General features: G+C 35.6%; 2 protein-coding genes across 2 annotated transcripts in view; one reads left to right on the top strand and one right to left on the bottom strand.

Annotated features, from left to right (window-relative positions):
- Window positions 1-71: 71 nt before the first annotated feature.
- LOC134851580 (inositol monophosphatase 3-like) lies at window positions 72-16710 on the bottom strand. Its single transcript, XM_063867723.1, has 7 exons — window positions 16033-16710; window positions 15416-15650; window positions 14238-14403; window positions 10074-10169; window positions 1916-2088; window positions 1176-1299; window positions 72-334 (listed from the first exon to the last, which is right to left on the bottom strand). The coding sequence occupies exons 1-7, from the start codon at window positions 16263-16265 to the stop codon at window positions 213-215; spliced, it is 1149 nt and encodes a 382-aa protein (XP_063723793.1). The 5' UTR covers window positions 16266-16710; the 3' UTR covers window positions 72-212.
- The window catches only part of LOC134851579 (uncharacterized), a 210817-nt gene continuing 196920 nt past the window's right edge, over window positions 4449-18345 (top strand). Inside the window, exon 1 of the mRNA XM_063867722.1 lies at window positions 4449-4477. The gene's annotated coding sequence lies outside the window, so the exon portion shown is untranslated. The remainder of the gene's footprint in view (window positions 4478-18345) is intronic.

Below are 18345 nucleotides of genomic sequence, written 5' to 3'. Positions count from 1 at the left end.
ATAAGCCGATGTAGCAATAAACCGAACAGCAAAAAAATGTGTCAAAAAAGCCGAAAACGCAAAAAAAACTTAGAATTGCTAAAAGTCTGGAAAAAAGTCTGGACACTATTTTCGATCTATTGCTACATGTGTTTAATGCTTCAGCAGATTATTGCACGCACACCTACAATACATGATGAATTTATCTGTTTCTGTTGCACGATGACGTAGCTCTAGCTATCCATGGCTCCTTGGAGTGCTGTGAGAAATTGCTCATGGTCTTTTCCTGAGAGAGAAGCCAGGAGACCACCTTCGTTCCTCGCACTGTCTTTGTAATCGTAATTTATTTGCTCACCTAAAAATAAGAACTACTTCCAGAAGTTTTGATATAAAGTTGTGGCATTATGGCGCTCCGGTAGTGATGGTGCCCAACAACCATATGAATGCTGGTTCAAATCGCAAGTGCGCTGCAATTTGCAAGCTGATCTCTTGCAAGTAAAACATCGCTTAATGGGTGCTGGTTATAAGCGCTCTTGTCGTCAACCTAAATAATTAACATTTAGGTGGCTCTTTTCCAGTTTCCCACCCACCTCGTAAAATTACAAAAAAAGTTGTTCAAAAATTGTTCACACAGCATGTTGCATATTAGAAATTTTGTAGCAATTTGATCACCTGTTCACGCTGCCACGTTTTAATGTAATTGATTACATGAAAAGTAGTTTTAAATAGACTTTCACATAATGAATTTCAGAAAAAAATCAAAGGGGGGACTGGAAAAGAGGCCTACGGGTTAGACCTCCGGTTGGTTGACTAAACAAAAAAAGTATTTATTGCGATAGCAAACAATCCATAAATGTTGAAACTATTTCCCATCTGATAATTCAATTGAGTATTTGAAAGTTTAAATTTGAATTGCCAGAAATGTCCAAATCTATAATAGATAAACTGTATACTATGATTGGTATTTTAATACACTAAACTCGAAGACCAACAAACAAAACAAAAAACTGATTGACGGTTTTCCAAGTGACGATTTTTTATGAAGATTTTTTTAAGAACCATGTTTTTGAAAATATTCAAACTTTAACCTTCCTTTGAATATTAAGAACTTTAAATGAAGGTTCAGCGACGCTATTAAAGAACAGTGAACGAATAAGCAGGAATAAGCAAGTGTTCACACAGCTGTCGGTACTCACCCTTCAAAGTCGTCATTTTGCCTCCCATGGCGGACAAGAGTGCATTACCCGCACAAATGTCCCACTTCTTGATGAGGGTAGTGTGCACATATGCATTGGCAACACCTTCGAACAGCGACAGCACCTAGGAAGTACAATTCCATTACAAAACACAGACGCCATGACCTAAGAATGTAAATATAAAAACTTGAGTAACCAATTCCACTATCCACTATGCTCAAAGTTCAACGATAACCTTGAATATGAGTTCAAATAACTACATTCAGTTGAAAAAATTTATGAAAATGTAACAACAATGAAATTAGTTTTTGGCAATAATCGATACTGACAATTTGAAAAAATTAATAATAGCTAACACAGTCACTGACCTCACGGATTCCGAAAATTTTCAACTTCCGAGTATCAAAGAAAAAATATTTAACCACTAAACTCTTACAACTCGATTCCAAGAATCTTTTATGATTGATTTTTTTTGAATAAGGGTAACCTTATTCAAGAAAGCTAGATCAATGCTTATATTGATCTTGTTTTTTTATCATGTTTTGTGCGCCTTCGAACTTTTCTTACTATGGAGCGGAATTTTCTTCCCTTTTTAACTTGAAAAAAGTGAACTTGAAAAAATTCAAACCGAGAAAAAAAATTACATTACAGGAAAAAAACGACACAAGTAAAAGACAACAAGATCTAAACAAGTGAAATCACTTCTTTCTTTGATTAATACTTTTCAAATTTAAAAAAACCTTGTAGCCAGCGCCTCCGGCGGGAATGACGTCTGTATTTTCCAGGCGACTCTGGACAATTTCCTTGACTGATCCTGCATGTGATCTGGACACTATGACATTCTTCTTGGAGGCGTCTTTTGGCTCCTGTTTGATAAGGATCGGAGACAGACCACTGCCAGCATAGGCCCAGTCTGAAAAGAAAAATTATTCAACAATCAGTATACAAAACTTATGAGCCATTAAACGGATAAACAACACATTTCCCTTATTGAGATCCAACTGCGCAGAACACCATGATAACAAAAATTGCGCTTTTATTAGCACAAGGTCATTCTGAATTATTAAAACAAGAACTAAAGTAAATAAATAATTACCATGAAAGTGTATACAATAAACCAATTTTTTAAAATTTTTTATGCCTTCGAGTATATCTACGACTAAAAGATTTCATAAGAAACGCAAATTATTTGAACTTAAAGCTCAAATTTGAAGAAAAAAAACGATGCAATGAATCCTGGCGTATCAGATTTCGAAACTGAGTAAGTACTACGAAAAATGAAGCTGAGAAAAGCATTCGAGTCTAATGAAGAACTGGAGAAATACTATCTAACTATGAAACCACTTCTATCATAGTTTATTATCATACGATCCTTCATATAATCATATAAGGATGCATCTCAAAGCTCTCGAGATGTGGGATTCTAAGAGTCTCTTTCCGAACTAAAGCACAGGCAGCAAATCGGATACGAACAACTATCGGGTAATGATTATTAATGGTGCTCTTATCAACTGTACATTTTTGACTGGGGTTAAGAGCACAAGTTTGTATAGTAAAGAGGAACTCAGCGGCGATTTACCGCATTGTTAACTAAGTTTTAAAAAGTACATCATATCCAACTGCGTCAACTGAAATAATTGGGGCCATCAAAAAGTCCTGACAGCAATTTCCAAAGATAACAGATATAAGACATAGCCAACAGACAGTTAGAAAAAGAGCCAAGGAAAGCAAAGAAACAAAAAATGACTTGTTTTCCGAAAAAACTTCAATTTTCGAAACTCAAAAAAAAAACAGAGCGCCTTAAATCTCTTTCAATTCAAGAGGAATTCATAATTGGCACTTTTTTGATAAATTTAACTCAATTTGAGAAAACTGAATTATTAGGAAAAACTTCAACTTCGCTGGGAAACCTTAAAATTAAATTCCATATTCCAAACTAGAAATTGATCACGCGCAATTTCGTCTCTCAAAATTGGAGAGCGCAAATTAGATTCCTTTAAGCAAATGAACTTGAATTGAACTCAAAAAATGCACATATACTTAAGGGTATTCGTACATTTATAAGCATGAACGCATTTATTTTGTTATTAGAGCATTTTAAGACATTTCTTGAATAAAAAAAACGAAAAAAAAAAACATCACGTAAGAACTGAACTACGCTCATCGCCTCAAGTTTTTTAATGTTTCAAGAAAATATTTGCTCCGTCAACAGAATCCTTATAGTAAAAAAAATTTAAAAACTGTAAACGAACTGAATAATTATTAATGCAATAATTGCCTTGCTCAGATCCACAAACATTTAGGTGGCCTTAGTTATCATCTCTGATAGTTTCTCTTTCCACTTCGGACCTTGCAGTTCATCTAGAAAATTTCGATTGCCAAATAATGTTCTATGCAAACTACTATAAGGCTATAGGGGTAATCGTAAAAAATGAGGTAATGGCAAAATGGGGCAAAGGCTATAGGGGTAATGACCCCATCCCTGCTGACCCAGCGTCTCCCTATGGAACAATTACTTCATCAGGCAATGCCCGCGACTCATTCGTAGAAGAAAAAAGTGAGGTTGGATAACGTCTCATTTCAATCTTGCATGCGGCTGTTCCATTGCATCATAGTACGCTCAGCCTGGTACAGTCTAGAATCCATCGTTGCTGACAATGAAAATTGTCCAGCAAATCTCTCTGCATACTGGAAAGAAACTGCTGGAAGATTCTGGAAAAATTTGACAAACCTCCAAATTTCAACGAAATACACGATTACTGCGTTTGTTCGCCATGAGCGCAACCGATTGAAACCAAAGACAATTTGAGTTCTTGCATGAATAAAGAATTCATAAAAAATCTGAATACCGAGCAATAACGTTACTAAAAGAACGCAAATCATAAACCATACATTCCTGTACAGCAAATAAAGGCTCGTGAAACTCCCAAAAAAATCCATAAGAAGGAAATCGCGACAGTTTAAATAGTCCTTCATTTCAAAAGAGTTAATACAAAAATACTGCCTACTGATGGCGGTTATATGAATTAAATCATACAGAACCGCCACAAAAGCAAACCAATTGGACTATCAGCGTAGTCAATTACGCCTCAAACATACAGGTTGAACTCCTCTACAATTTTTAAAGCAGGAAAAATAAAAGTGGAAGTCAGATCGAATACTGAAAAATACACAAAAAGAAGACAATAACAAACAGAAAAAAAAGTTTACGATGAAAAAAAGCCTACTGTATCCAAATCGAGCAAAGAATGGGCTATGATCGTTGTGATAAACCTAATTGTTGTGATAAACTTATTAAATAGATAGATATGTCTCGACGAACCGGATAAACATCTTATCTTGGGTAGCCCTTGTCTACGAAGGGATTTTAGAGATCCGGTTGATGGAAATCGAAATTGACACAAACAGAATCAGATAAAGAAGATAAACCAGCTCATTTGAGAGTGGTTACAACAGCCAGAAAAGACACGAACAAATTCCCGGATGTTATCCAGCTCATTTTAGAGCGGGAATGACAAAGAGAATTTGGAAATATCTTTAAACAAATCTACCAAAATCCAGCTCATTTTAGAGCGGAAACGACCAATAATTCCCAGCAAGACAATTGAAATATGTCGTCTCTCCACTGTACAGTATGTCAAAACGCTTTAATCAATCAATCGGTGAAATGCGTCGGTTGTCAAGCTTCTGCCCACTCTGCGTGTATTGGCCTCAACACTGCCGATAAGGTGGTTGGGCACATTGAATGGAGTTGCCCAGATTGTGGAACCTGTAAAAGAGATCTTTTCCGAGTTATTGATGAACTGCGACAAGAACTGTTCTCAATAAAGACTATGGCGCAAGATGTACACGAATTAAAGTCTGAGCTGCTATCGCTGAAGCAATATCGTGAACCAAGTAGTATAATTGAAAAGAACAAAACCAATTATGCTGGGGCAGCGAAGTTTAATCTGAATTCTTCGGCATTCATCAGAAATGCTCGTGAAAGTGTATCCTCAGAAGCTGGTAGCTCGAGGGTTACGAAGCGAAAAGGCTCCAAAGATAGAAATGACCGCAGACCAAAGAAACCACTAATTACGGGAGAAGTGGTAACAGAAGCACTCAAAGGTGTAGAGAAGCCACCACCACGACGCCATCTCTATGTTGGAAGAATAAAACAGACAAATGATGAAAGTGATATAGTCGCATGGTGTCAAAGTAAAGGATTTCCTCTGAATCATATCAGGGAAATAACAAAGGAAAATTCTCGCCACAAAAGTTTCCACTGTGTATTTGACGGCGAACATGCAACAATCATTGATCAACCTAATTCTTGGCCGGAAAATGTTGTAATAAACAGGTACTATCTTGATGCAGAAGCCAGAACCTGGCTCAGAACTTTGAAAAGCGACTGACTAAAATCAAACAAAAAACCCGAGTCTCAATCGAATGCTATGAAAGTTGGTGTAATTAATATACGTTCTCTAGCGAAAAAAGTAAATCAAATACAGAGCATATTGGCTATAGAACAAGTTGATATCTTGATCATTACTGAAACCTGGCTTAAGCCGGATACGGAATATATTCTAAATCAGTGTATAGACTCTTCAAATGAATATCGATATCATCATGTTTCATGAACGGCTAAAATAGGTGGAGGTGTTGCCATAATTTCTCGCGAAGAACTACAGGGTGAAACAATTTTGAGCCATCTCTCGGACGATGGTGAATTCTTGGTAATTACGGTCGTGACTAGAAAAGTCAAAATAACAATTGCAGCAATATATAGACCGCCGAGTGGAAATTATAACGAGTTTTTTAATGAATTGACTGAAATTATTCTTGCCTCATCAATTGAAACCCAAATTCTCCTCCTGGGTGATTTTAATTTGGATCTAGAAAACAGACGTTGTGCCAAATCCAATACATTTTGTTCGATTCTACTGGAATATAACCTAGAACAGATTGTTAAGAAAGCAACTCACGAATACGGGAAAATTCTAGACCTCATAATTTGTTCAAACCCGGAATTGTGCTCACCCGTTAGAAATGAGCACGTTGAATACTCTGATCACCATCTATTGACGTTCACTTATGAAATCGCAATTCAACGGAAGGATAAAACCAGATTGACTATTTATGATTGGAACAATACAGACTGGAAACATTTAGAGACGGAAATAGATCAGAATTTAATCTTGAATCTGAACACCAGTGACCCGAACGAGATGGCAGAGAATTTTATCGAAATTTTGCAGCTGCTGAAAACTGATTATGTGCCAACTAAGACCAAAGTTGTCAAAAACCGATTTTGTAATTTTTACGATAAAGAGTTAGCAGACGTAAAACGAAAACGTAGAAAATTAGAACGCGTAATGCGTGTAAATCCTGGATTAGAAAACGAAACAGCTTTCAAGGAGTATTTAAAGAAATGTAAAGATCTGTTTAGAGAGAAGAAATTGATATATTTTTCCAGGCGCTTTGAACTTTCAAATAGCCATTCGCTCAGGTTTCTTGAATTGAAACGCCTTGCTGGAGAAAAACAACAAAACGTTCTACCGCTGATATACTCCAGTGATTATGAATTAGCTGAGAACTTCAACCAATTTTTCATTCAGAAGGTTAGAAATTTAGTGGCAAATGTTAAAAGTAATGGCATCTCGCCACCACTCATTGCTTTCACTGCAGTTTCTTCTTTCCAATTCCATTATGTGACTATAGATGAACTAGAAGAAGCAGTAAGAATGGTTTCAAACGCGAACTCACGAGAAGATATACTGAAAACGATAGATATGAAAAGAATAGCACACTCGTGGAAAGATTATTTCATCATTATGATAAACAATTGCATCGATCAGTCCAAATTTCCAAAATGTCTCAAGAGAGCGGTGATAACTCCTCTCTTAAAAGACCACAAACTTGACCAAAACGTTTTAAATTCTTATAGACCAATAGCGAATCTGATGTTTATCAGTAAAGTTTTTGAAAGAATTTTATATAAACAGCTCGATCAATACCTTAGCTCCTATAATCTTCTAGATGAACACCAATCTGCTTACAGGAAGCATTTTTCAACTGAAACGGCTCTGCTAAAAACTACAGATGATCTACTGACTAGTCTCGACAACAAGAGACAGGTCATTTTGATAGCCCTTGACCTTTCAGCTGCATTTGATACCATTGATCATAAAACATTGAGAAAGATCATGAAAAATCGGATTGGAATGACGAATGATGCAGTGGATCTAATTCTTTCCTATCTAGAGAATCGGACTCAAATTGTTGCTATCAATGATGTTTTATCGAATTCTCAAGAACTCGAATTTGGAGTGCCTCAAGGTTCTCTTCTGGGACCCCTCCTGTTCTCAATCTACCTGACACCATTGAACGATATTACTGGCTCAACTAAATTTTCATACCAAGAAATGCCGATGATACTACTTTATACTGTGAAATTAAAAATGAGAGTGAATTAGCAGAAATAGAAAGATCTCTGGTTATTATTTCGAACTGGTTTTCGTCCATGGGGCTTATGTTAAATGAATCAAAAAGCCAAGTAATTAACCTAGCCACTAGTAAGTCAAAAGGTCTAACAAACAGTTCACTACTCATTGGAAATTCAACGGTTAAGCTGATGAAATCAACAGAAAACTCTGTGAAGTCTTTAGGTTGCCTCATTGACCGATCCTTGTCATTGAAAAAACAGATCGATTCCGTGTGTGGCGCCAGTTACCACAGTCTCCGGAAACTATACAGCATACGTTTCTACCTTGATTTTGAAAATAGAAATATGTTGGCAAGAATGCTAGTCTTAAGTCGATTAGACTACTGCAATAGCTTGTACTCGAGCTTACCAAATTATCTGCTCTACAAGTTGCAAAAAGTCCAAAATAGTGCCTGCAGATTTGTTTTCGGTTTGAAGAAGTCAACGAGTATTACTCCTTATCTACATGATCTACATTGGTTGCCCATAAAATCTCGAGTGATTTTTAAAGTCTTGACAATCGTACACAAATGCATTTTCAATCCTCAAATCGTTCCGTCTTATCTGAGTAAATATTTTTCACTACAAAAAAGTTCCTCCCGTTTCAGTGAAAGGACCATGGTCATTAAGAAACCACTGGTTAACACGAACTATGGAAAAAGGACGTTTAGGTTTGCTGCCGCACACCATTGGAATAGTTTACCATGTAACCTTAAACTACCAAATGAAACTGAATTTCGTAAACAGTTGAAAACGTATTTGTTTAACCAGTATTACTATGAGACTTGTTTCAGTTAAAGGTTGCTAAAATGACTGAAACTAGAAAAGTTGGAATTCAAAAGCTAAACGAAACCTTGCGTCTAAGAAATGTTCATGTTGAAACCAGGTTTCTCCCCAAAAGACGGATAATATTGAGCTCTGATAAGATCAAGAGAGTGACATATGCTGTTTTGGGATCATCGCTAGTTTATGGGATTTTTCTGCCAGATTCCGTGACAGTTTCGTGCCCTGGTGGAACTCTCTCAACCCTTTGTAGCGATCAGGTTCTCAAGGATATGAAAAACTTGGATGTACAAACAGTGCTCATAATGGGAGGAACAAACAACCTGTTTGACCGTTCAGGGCGCCAGTCATTGGGAGCGACTGAAGTAGCCGAGGAGATGGAGAGTGCTATTTTTAGACTCCTTGACTGCAATTTCGAAGTTGGCGTCATGTCACTTATTAGCCGGGAAGGTAAACGCTCTCTTATCAGGAGAGTGAATAAATGCTACAGAAATCTAACGGCATGGTAAAAAATCCCGCTCTTTAAAACTGTAAAGTTAGCTATCGGAGGCATGTTTGCGCAGATGGTCTTCACCCCACAGCAAATGGCGTGCGCGAACTTGCTAAGGACTTTTATGACGCCTTCAGAAGCATAGAAAATCCAATGGCTGTGAAACGAAGGCAAAGAAGGCGACGACGATGAAACGCCCAGCTCATTTTAGAGCGGGTCCGATTTTTAACCATCTTCAAAGAACATTTTCTGTTCAAATCCCAGCTCATTTTAGAGTGGGTACGGCTATCGACAGAAACGAACTCATCTTTAGCGGAGCGACTGATTATTCTTACGACAAAACTGGTTTTTAATTAAACTCAAACACCTTTGAATTCAAGAAATTGGTGTCGAAATAACATATGTGATGATGATGATGATGATATGATCACAAGTTCTGTGTTTCTCAGAAAATTGCAGTTACACACGAGTCAAAGAACAAAATAATATACACAAAAATGTATTTACAAAACATCTAAATTATCGCACTATTTGCTACGATGATTATGTCCGAATTGAGTCCTTTTGAAGCAAAAATTTTGACCGAATGCTCAGATGATAAAAACCACTATGCGAATGCCAAAACTTCTGAATTATCTTGAGACAAAATACAGAAGCAACCATAGTCAAAACACAATTTACACGATGCATGATTAAATTCTATGTTAATGTTCATTTTAGATTATTACCCTCAACGATCTGTAATCTATTGAAATATAGATTTAGTCTAACCGTATACGAAAATTCTATTTTTCTCTCATCAAAATCTTAGAGCTGAAAACATTTGTGCCACTAGTGTTAAATTTACCAATCTATCAGTTTTTGTTACGCGAGGAGCAAGATGGAATAGAGAAATGGAGTCTTTTATGCTGTACGGCCCAAAATTATAAGACTGTTAACTGAGCTTATGTTTTCATTGAAATCCTAGGTAATATTTTCGCTAATATGAAATGAACCAATCAGATTTGAGCATTATGATCAACTTTCAAATTAGCAAAATGATCAGTTTTTGGGCCGTATGAATTTCATCCAATCAGCTTTGAGCGTAAAAATCAAATTTTCAAGGATGCAAAATGATTAGTTTTTGGGCCGTAAAACAGAAAAGACCGAGAAATGTGCTTACATGACTTCTGTTCGAATGGCTTGTGAATGACGCCTGCTATGGGGACTCCCTTCCTCGCTATGCACACCATCACTGTCACGTAGTGCAACAGGTTCTCTGCACAACACAAAGAAACTATTTTGAAGTCCCACAGAAACATTTAGAGTTTAGTCTTAGTTGAGTTTAAGCATACAGTAAAATACATATAGATAATCATTTTCGCCCAGGACTCAAAATCAGCTAACTCTCTGCTAGTTCGAGCCCTTGCTATGTGTGACCTGAATTGAATCATAAGGATTTAAAAAAATTTAAATGGGCGAAAATGAATAAATTAAAGTTTTTCTTTTTCTAATTGTTTCCCAAAATTTTGCCATGCAGACTAATTTTATGGAAGAAAAAACATCTATGTATATGCTGGTATGAGATCCAAAAATTTTGCACTAATTCAAATTGAATTCTTAGATGATAAATGAATAGGTAAAATACAAGCAAGAAAGATGGATCACGCAAAACATCTAATTGAAGTAGTTAGACAAGGATAACCGGTTGCAAGTTGCAGAGAATAATGTGACCACATTAATAAAAAACTAGCGTTTAACGCACCTTCGGGGCTTCGAAAATTTTCGACAACTCATGAAAAACCGCATATATTGGAAACAACATCTGCAAACTTTTAGTGTACTCTGACTGCACCCAATTACAGGGTTGGTAATTTCGAAATTTTAAATTTTTTTAAATTCCCCTTTAAAAAGCGTCATTTCGAAAACTTAATGGGCCTCTGGAGAAATTTGGAGGCCAGATTTGCAACCAATGAGAGTCCCTGAGAGCACCTTACTATAGGGTTAGGAATCCAAAATTTTTTGAATTTTTTAAAACCTGTTTCCCCAAAAAAAAAACGTCTTATCTCGGAAACTAAAAGAGCATTCCTATTTAGAGGCAAGATTTGAGACGCCTGGGTTTTACGCTGACAATAAGGTTGTCGCCTGGGTGTACGCTGACAATCAGGTTGTATCTTCATCAAAATAGTCGTTTCAAATTTTTTGAATTTCTTTGTAGATAAGTTCTTCGAGAAACTTTGAAAAAATCAAAAAACGTCACATCTTGGTAACTAAAAGCATTTGAGCAGTCACGTTTAGCAGTCGCATGTGGCAAGATTTGCAAGTTTTTAGAGTATCCTGACAACACCGAACTATAGCGTTGGGAATTTCAAATTTTGAAAAGAATTAATTTAAACTTTCTGAAGTTTTCTGAAAATTTTTGAAAAAATCATAAAAAACGTCATATCTCAAAAACTACAAAGAATTGAGCAATCATACTTGGAGGCAAGATTCGCAATCTTTGAGATCACGCTGACAGGACCCAAGTACAGGGTTGGGAATTTCAGATTTTGCGAAAAAAAAATCATGTTTTCTGAAAAGTTTTTGAAAAAATCACAAAAACATCATATCTCAAAAACTACAAAGAATTGAGCAGTCATACTTGGAGGCAAGATTCGCAATCTTTGAGAGTACTCTGACAGGACTTAACAACAGGGTTGGGAATTTCAGACTTTTAAGAACTAATATTAATAAGTTTTCTGAAAATTTTTGAAAAAATCACAAAAACGTCATATCTCGAAAACTACAAAGAATTGAGCAGTCATATTTGGGGGCAAGATTCGCAATCTTTGAGATCACGCTGACAGGACCCAAGTACAGGGTTGGGAATTTCAGATTTTGCGAAAAAAAAATCATGTTTTCTGAAAAGTTTTTGAAAAAATCACAAAAACATCATATCTCAAAAACTACAAAGAATTGAGCAGTCATACTTGGAGGCAAGATTCGCAATCTTTGAGAGTACTCTGACAGGACTTAACAACAGGGTTGGGATTTTCAGACTTTTAAAAACTAATATTAATAAGTTTTCTGAAAATTTTTGAAAAAATCACAAAAAACGTCATGTCTCGAAAACTACAAGGATTTGAACAGTCATATCTGGAGGCAAGATTTGTAACTCCTTAGAGTATTCTGACAGCACGCAACTACAGGGTTGGGTTACCTCGTTAACTAAAATGATACGGGCATTCAAAATTGGAGGCCGAATTCGCAACCCCTAATTCGATATTCAGATGCTTAATTTAAACTCGGTAAAATAACCACTAAAATCTAATTGAAAAATCAAAAAAATTCTTAAACATTGCATTATACGATATAGCATAAACATGCAAAAATAATACGTTGAAAAAGCTCAAACATGGCGAGATAGTGAAGCCCGCATTTAAAAATATAATAGATTACAAAAATTACTTTTTCTTTAGTAGTGTTGTTTTTAGCGTGTGGTTTGATTATAAAACTATACAAACGCTTAAAAAATTAGCGAACTACAATCGGCAGCATTTGTATTCAAAAATGAACGAAAAACAGAAAACAATTCCACAAAACCTTTTTTTGCCAAAACAGCGCTAAATAAAACTTTCAGACCAATTTTAAATAAGTTTTTCTGACCAAAAAACACGGTGACTATTTATTTAAAATGATTTTTTTGTCATTGAAATCATGACTGAAGGGACTCTTAAGTTTGGCATACCACTCAACCTATTCCGACGATTATTTGTAATACCTGATTTTGCGTGGAAAAGATGAAAAAAAATGAATTAAATAAAACATTTTTAATGGTCACAAAAACGGTTCCCGTCATTATTACGAAACAAAAAATCAAAAACACAACTAAAGAAAGGATAGACCGTTTGTTGAGCTAGTAGCACAGAATGTTCTGAACATATTCACAAACGTTTTTTTTTCTCTTCATTTTAGTGCCGTTTTTTGTCCATGGTGTGATGCGAGAAATACACAAAGGCTTAGAAAGTCAGCCAATTAGATATCATCAACAACAGTTGGCTTCAAAAATAAATAACAGAAAAAAATTTAGGGAAGCGCTAGAGGAAGTTTTAAATTAAGCTTTTAGAAAAATCAAAGAAAAATCATCAGTTTAGAAAAATCAAATTTTTTGAGCCCAAATGTCCAATTTTTATCTAATGAACGTTACTCGATCGATCAGCCTAAGCCTTAAAAACTTCAGACCAGTTTTTCTCGACAATGGGACATTTTTCTGAAAACTTTTAAATGCCGTTCGAATCACGGCTTTAAATGCTTTAGTATGATATATCACTCGACCCATTCCGATGGTTATTGTGGTACCTGAGTTTACGTTGAAAACAAAAAAACTAAAACACACCAGAATATTAAGTTCTTTCCACAAACTTAAGTCCACAAACATCGTTCAAGTGACCTGTCTATAATTTAGCAACTCAATGTTCATACTCTTATCAACAGAATATTCATTTTTCCGTTGCAGTTAATTAGCTCGATTGGCGATAAAATCATTGCTATAAATGACACAGAGACGAAGTTGCACTTCGCATTCACAAGCAAAAATATGACCGCTAATGCTGCTGAGAAAAACTGAATGGATAAAACTTTGAGTCTACAAAATTTCTTAACTAACGCACGCCAATTATGAGTCTACATAATTGCTAAGTGACCGAGGCCTATTAAAACGCATTAGCAGTACCAGTCAATTTGAAAAAATAAAATTTACCAACTAGCATGCCTGAATTCAAAGAGCGGACGCATTTTAACTAGTATACGAAAAAGCTCAATAAAAACATCCGACCCTCACAGGTTTGAACCCTCTTATTTTTTGCGGGTCTCTTTCCCTAACTCTACACTGCAGATCCATGATACCTTAGAGCTTTTAAGTGCTATTTGTAATATAATAGTCTGTGTTAATATCGTTAGCATTGGCTGTACTTAATAGCTGGATCAAAATGAACACTTTCAAAATGAACACATTTTTTCGCAACAATTGCATCGCAAATAATTCCGACTTAGGTTGGAAAAAAAAGAAAACTCATTCTATAACACAAGCTATGCTTGTGTAAAAAGGGCGGTTAGTAAAAAGAGCCAAAATTACGAGTGTTTGCAGAATTACTTTTATTTCTCCAATGAATACAAGCTAACAGACAATTAATTGGAGTACATGAACTACAAAACATTCAAAAAATCTTTTAGCGAGCATTAATTAGAGAGGATAGACAAAGCGCATTTAAGGGGGTGGAGGGGTGTGTAGAGGAGAGGTGGTTGATAGGGGTGAAAGAGGATGGCTATAAGAGAAGCCGAAATAGGGAGGTTTTACAAAATTATCTACCAGTGTATTCCTGTGTGGCATCTAGGGGGTCCACCCAGACTGTCAGTTCCTCAACAGGCACAATTTCATCGAAGTTAGTGTGGTCAGTGACCTCTTGGATGTGTAAATTAGGAGACTGTACTTTTGTCAGGTCCAGATCACCTTGGTCGTGCTCTTCCGAAACCAGCTAGATTGAAAAAACATCAATGGTTATGAAAAAGGCCAGAGGGAAAAAGACTTAACCAAGATGGCAGTCCAATAATGGTAAGACCTTTCAGACAGTTTTCTGCTTTTTATAATAAAATTTCGCTGGTCTTTTAATGATGATTACTTAAACATTTTGACCCTAGGTGTTCTACTGAAGCAATTTTTCAAGAAGAATCAACATACGAGCTGTTTTTTATTTAATTTTCACCCACACCTGCCCACTGCAGGGCCATCTTTTCGTGATCTTGACACTTTTGCTGTTCGATAGAGGAGTTTCCCTTCTTTTCAACAATGGAAATGAACTCAAAAAAAAAATCAGACGTCAATCCGCGAAAAATCAAAACTGAGCGTGCACAAACTTTCCTAAAAAAAGTCACCAAAACCTATACTTGGCGACGTTGAAAACGCAACAGCCACATTTCGAAAACCTGAAAAACCTACCACGGCGTTTTTTTTTTAGAATTTGCTAAGCCCATTGGTTTGTCCGATAGATAGCAAGCAACATATTTTGACGAGTTGCCTGGATTTTTTTTTGTGCAAAAATAACGTAAACACTTGTATATTTTTACGTGATTCATCTCATAGAACTAACTTTACTACCTTATTTCTATTATGGTTCTATAAAAAACCCTGAATTTAAAGGTCAATAAACTAAATAAAACTGAAGGATGAGCCATAAATATACTTTTTCTTGGATCAAAACTGGGTTTCGCTGATTAACTTCAGGTATAAAATTCTCATCAAGGAAATAAGGTAATTCAACTTAAGTAAAAAAAAACAAATGTAAATTTGTGGCTGAAGCGTGATCACATTTGCTTCAAAAGCGTTACTTTGTATGATTTCACGGTTTCTTCAACCTTTTTCATTTTGATGGGTTTTCTATGTCGCCCAGTATATACAAGAGTCTTCACTGCGTTCATTACTCTTAATTATACTAGAACACTAAGTCTAGGGTTACACGGTGAATTATACAATTAAAAGTTATAACTTACATTTAGATATGGAAATGTTTTTCTGAGTGCACTTGTAATCTTGACATGTGATCTGAAATCCCCGTCAGTGACTGGATCATTGGCGCCCTCCTTTGTCTCCCCTTTGCTCTTCTGATGTTCCTCGTGTTCTTTCTTCACAGCAACTACCTCTCGCCCTCCTCTCTCTGCCACATCTATGGATGCCGAGATCAGTTCTCGGATGCTGATGGAACTAGTGGTGCTCACGTCTGTAGATCTGAACAGAAATTATATTTGAAATGAATCATGATAATTTGTTTTTTACTACTTATAACCATATTTTATGTTAAAAGTTCGACTGTTTGTCACATATAATATTTCCAAAAATGTAGTTAATAATGTTCGCTATTTCATTTGAATAGGATTAATCGGAAATTTTTTTTGGCTTTTTTTAAATTTCAGCACTCCAAGAACACAAAATATCTTAAAATTTTGAAAAATTCTAGACGAAATTCTATAAAATCCTGGATCCACACCTGTGAAAACCTGAAGTAATTACTGTAGAGCACAATTCCTGATATCAAAATACTCCTAGTTAACTAGTTAGCTTAGATAACTAGATAATTACAATATCTTTATTCAACCGATTCTTAACTTACCTGAACATGTAATAAATGAGGATGACGAAAGATATGCATAGGATTAGAATCCCGACAGGCGATGGTTTGATTTGTACAGCCATCATAGGGTGAAGTTTCGGGCTGTTGTTATTGCTCTTTGAGCTGCTATTGATGTGATTGTGATGCTCGTTGCGATTCTGCTGGTCACCGAATCTGTCGTTTTGTGCGCTAGTGTGTTGGGATGTTTTTTCTGTTAAATTTTCAGGCCTCATACGAATGAAAATCGAGAAGATACTTCTCCAGCCGGAATATTAATAAAGCTGATTTAACAGCTACGGAAATAACTACGCCCCGATAAAACTATGCAACCCAGATCTGAAAGTGCAATAATTGCACAAGGTTATACAATCTGACAAACATAAACCGTTTATTAAAACGGTGATTTATTTCTATTACTGCGGGCGCTTAAGTTCGACAAGTACAAGTCAGATATCGAAACGACGATCTATTGTCTATAACTGAGTCTGAGTTCTGGGTAACTATTTAAATTCGCAAATTTAAAGTATCTGCTTTAACATTGATATTTATGAACTATTCTTAGATCTTTCACAATAACAAGTGCAAGTAAATTAGCTAAGATTTAATTTTATTTCAACGGTTTGGTTTCCTTCTCTAATGTTGTAGTTTTTAAGTTTTTTATCAAGCGGAGCACTTGTAGCTCTTCAAAGGTCAGTGTATCATTCAGACATTGGTAACAGATTCTAATGTTACTATTGAATTAAAACATTGAAGCCAAAAACAAACACATTTCTATAGAAGTCTACATTCCGACTTGACAATCGCAATGACAAACCGACTGACATTTGAAAACCGACTGCCATTAACATTTACAGTATTTTTTATGTACCAAAAATGTAGAAAGACCTTAGAGATTTGTTTTGCAGATTAGTTTTATCAAGAACGTTAGCTTAGCTGGAATCAAATATAAATGGGCTGAACTCAAATTATCAAACTTTTGGATCAGATAAAAAGTTTTTTTTTTTTAGAAAAAACTGAATTTTGTATACTGAATTTTTCGAAAATCGTGAATTTAATCAAAAAAATAACTTACTATTACATTAATCAACGTAAAAAAAATTCTTTTAGTTTCATAAAATTTCTTGAATATTTATGATAAGGGATCGTGTTAGCATCCTAGCTCCAGATAGACTACGCTATAACTTTCCACAGCAGCGTTTAATGAGGATTCAATTTGCTAAGCTCTTCGTGTAAAGTGCTTGATTCTGATTGGGTAAAAACTCCGACAAAAATCAACTCACTTTATTCATGGACTCACGGTCATACGACAATTTTAGGGGATGTTAACTTAGTCCGTGATAATTAGTGAACATAGCCAACAGACAATTGAAAAAAGTGTCGTTAAACTCAAAAAGGCGAACAAACTGACTATATTTGAAGCATTTTCTAAAAAATATATAAATTTTGTTAAACGGCCAAACGACTCTAACTTTTTTATTTTGATCAAAACGAAACGAATTCTATTAACCCCTAAAACAATTGACAGCGAATCATGACATAAAAAAACTTCAAGAGAAAAACACCCAAATGCATAATGCGCTGATGTAACTAAACACCCAAATTTAGCTCTAATTTGAATAAAATGAAGAAAAACTACCTGATCTACCTTCGCCCTCAAATATTAGATCTGTTGTTTAGTTAAGGTTAAATAACCTCCGTTATTAAGGTAACTTTCTTCTCTGGTATATGTTTTGTGCTGCTCTTGGAATAACCCGATTAAAAAAACTCAAGAAAACTCAACCGTGACGACAAAACACGACATTTACTTCAGAGCGCACTGTTTTAGATACCTGCTTCGCAAACACAAGCGATACAATGGCAAAAAAGCTCGAAGATTGGAAAAGAGTAATGAACGCAAATAAACAAAAAAACACTGACTTTGTTGAAAAAATAGATGCCCTTTAAGCTCTTTGAACTTCTAGAACGATTTCTGGTTTGCGCTTTTTTGATAACATTAACCCAACTTTAGAAAACTGGCTCAACAGGTAAGGTTTTTATTCCGCTGGAAATCTAAAAATTAAATTCCACTTTCGAAACTAGAAATCGTTCACGTTTTTTCGCGACATTTCCATTTGGAGAGTGCTATTTACGTCACTTTCAGCCGATGAATTTCCATTGAACTCAAAAAGTGCATATATACCTAAGTGCATCAAGACTTTTTCCTGAAAAAAAAAACAAAAAAAATCATCAAGACCTATATAAGTATTCACTACGTTCATTACTCCAAGAAATAAGACTTATGCCTTGTGACGGAATTGAATCCCGGTCTGGAGA

This window comes from Symsagittifera roscoffensis, chromosome 7, assembly GCF_963678635.1.
Source record: "Symsagittifera roscoffensis chromosome 7, txSymRosc1.1, whole genome shotgun sequence".
NCBI classification, from domain to species: Eukaryota; Metazoa; Xenacoelomorpha; order Acoela; family Convolutidae; genus Symsagittifera; species Symsagittifera roscoffensis.
This window is presented reverse-complemented; position numbering and strand designations above follow the sequence as displayed.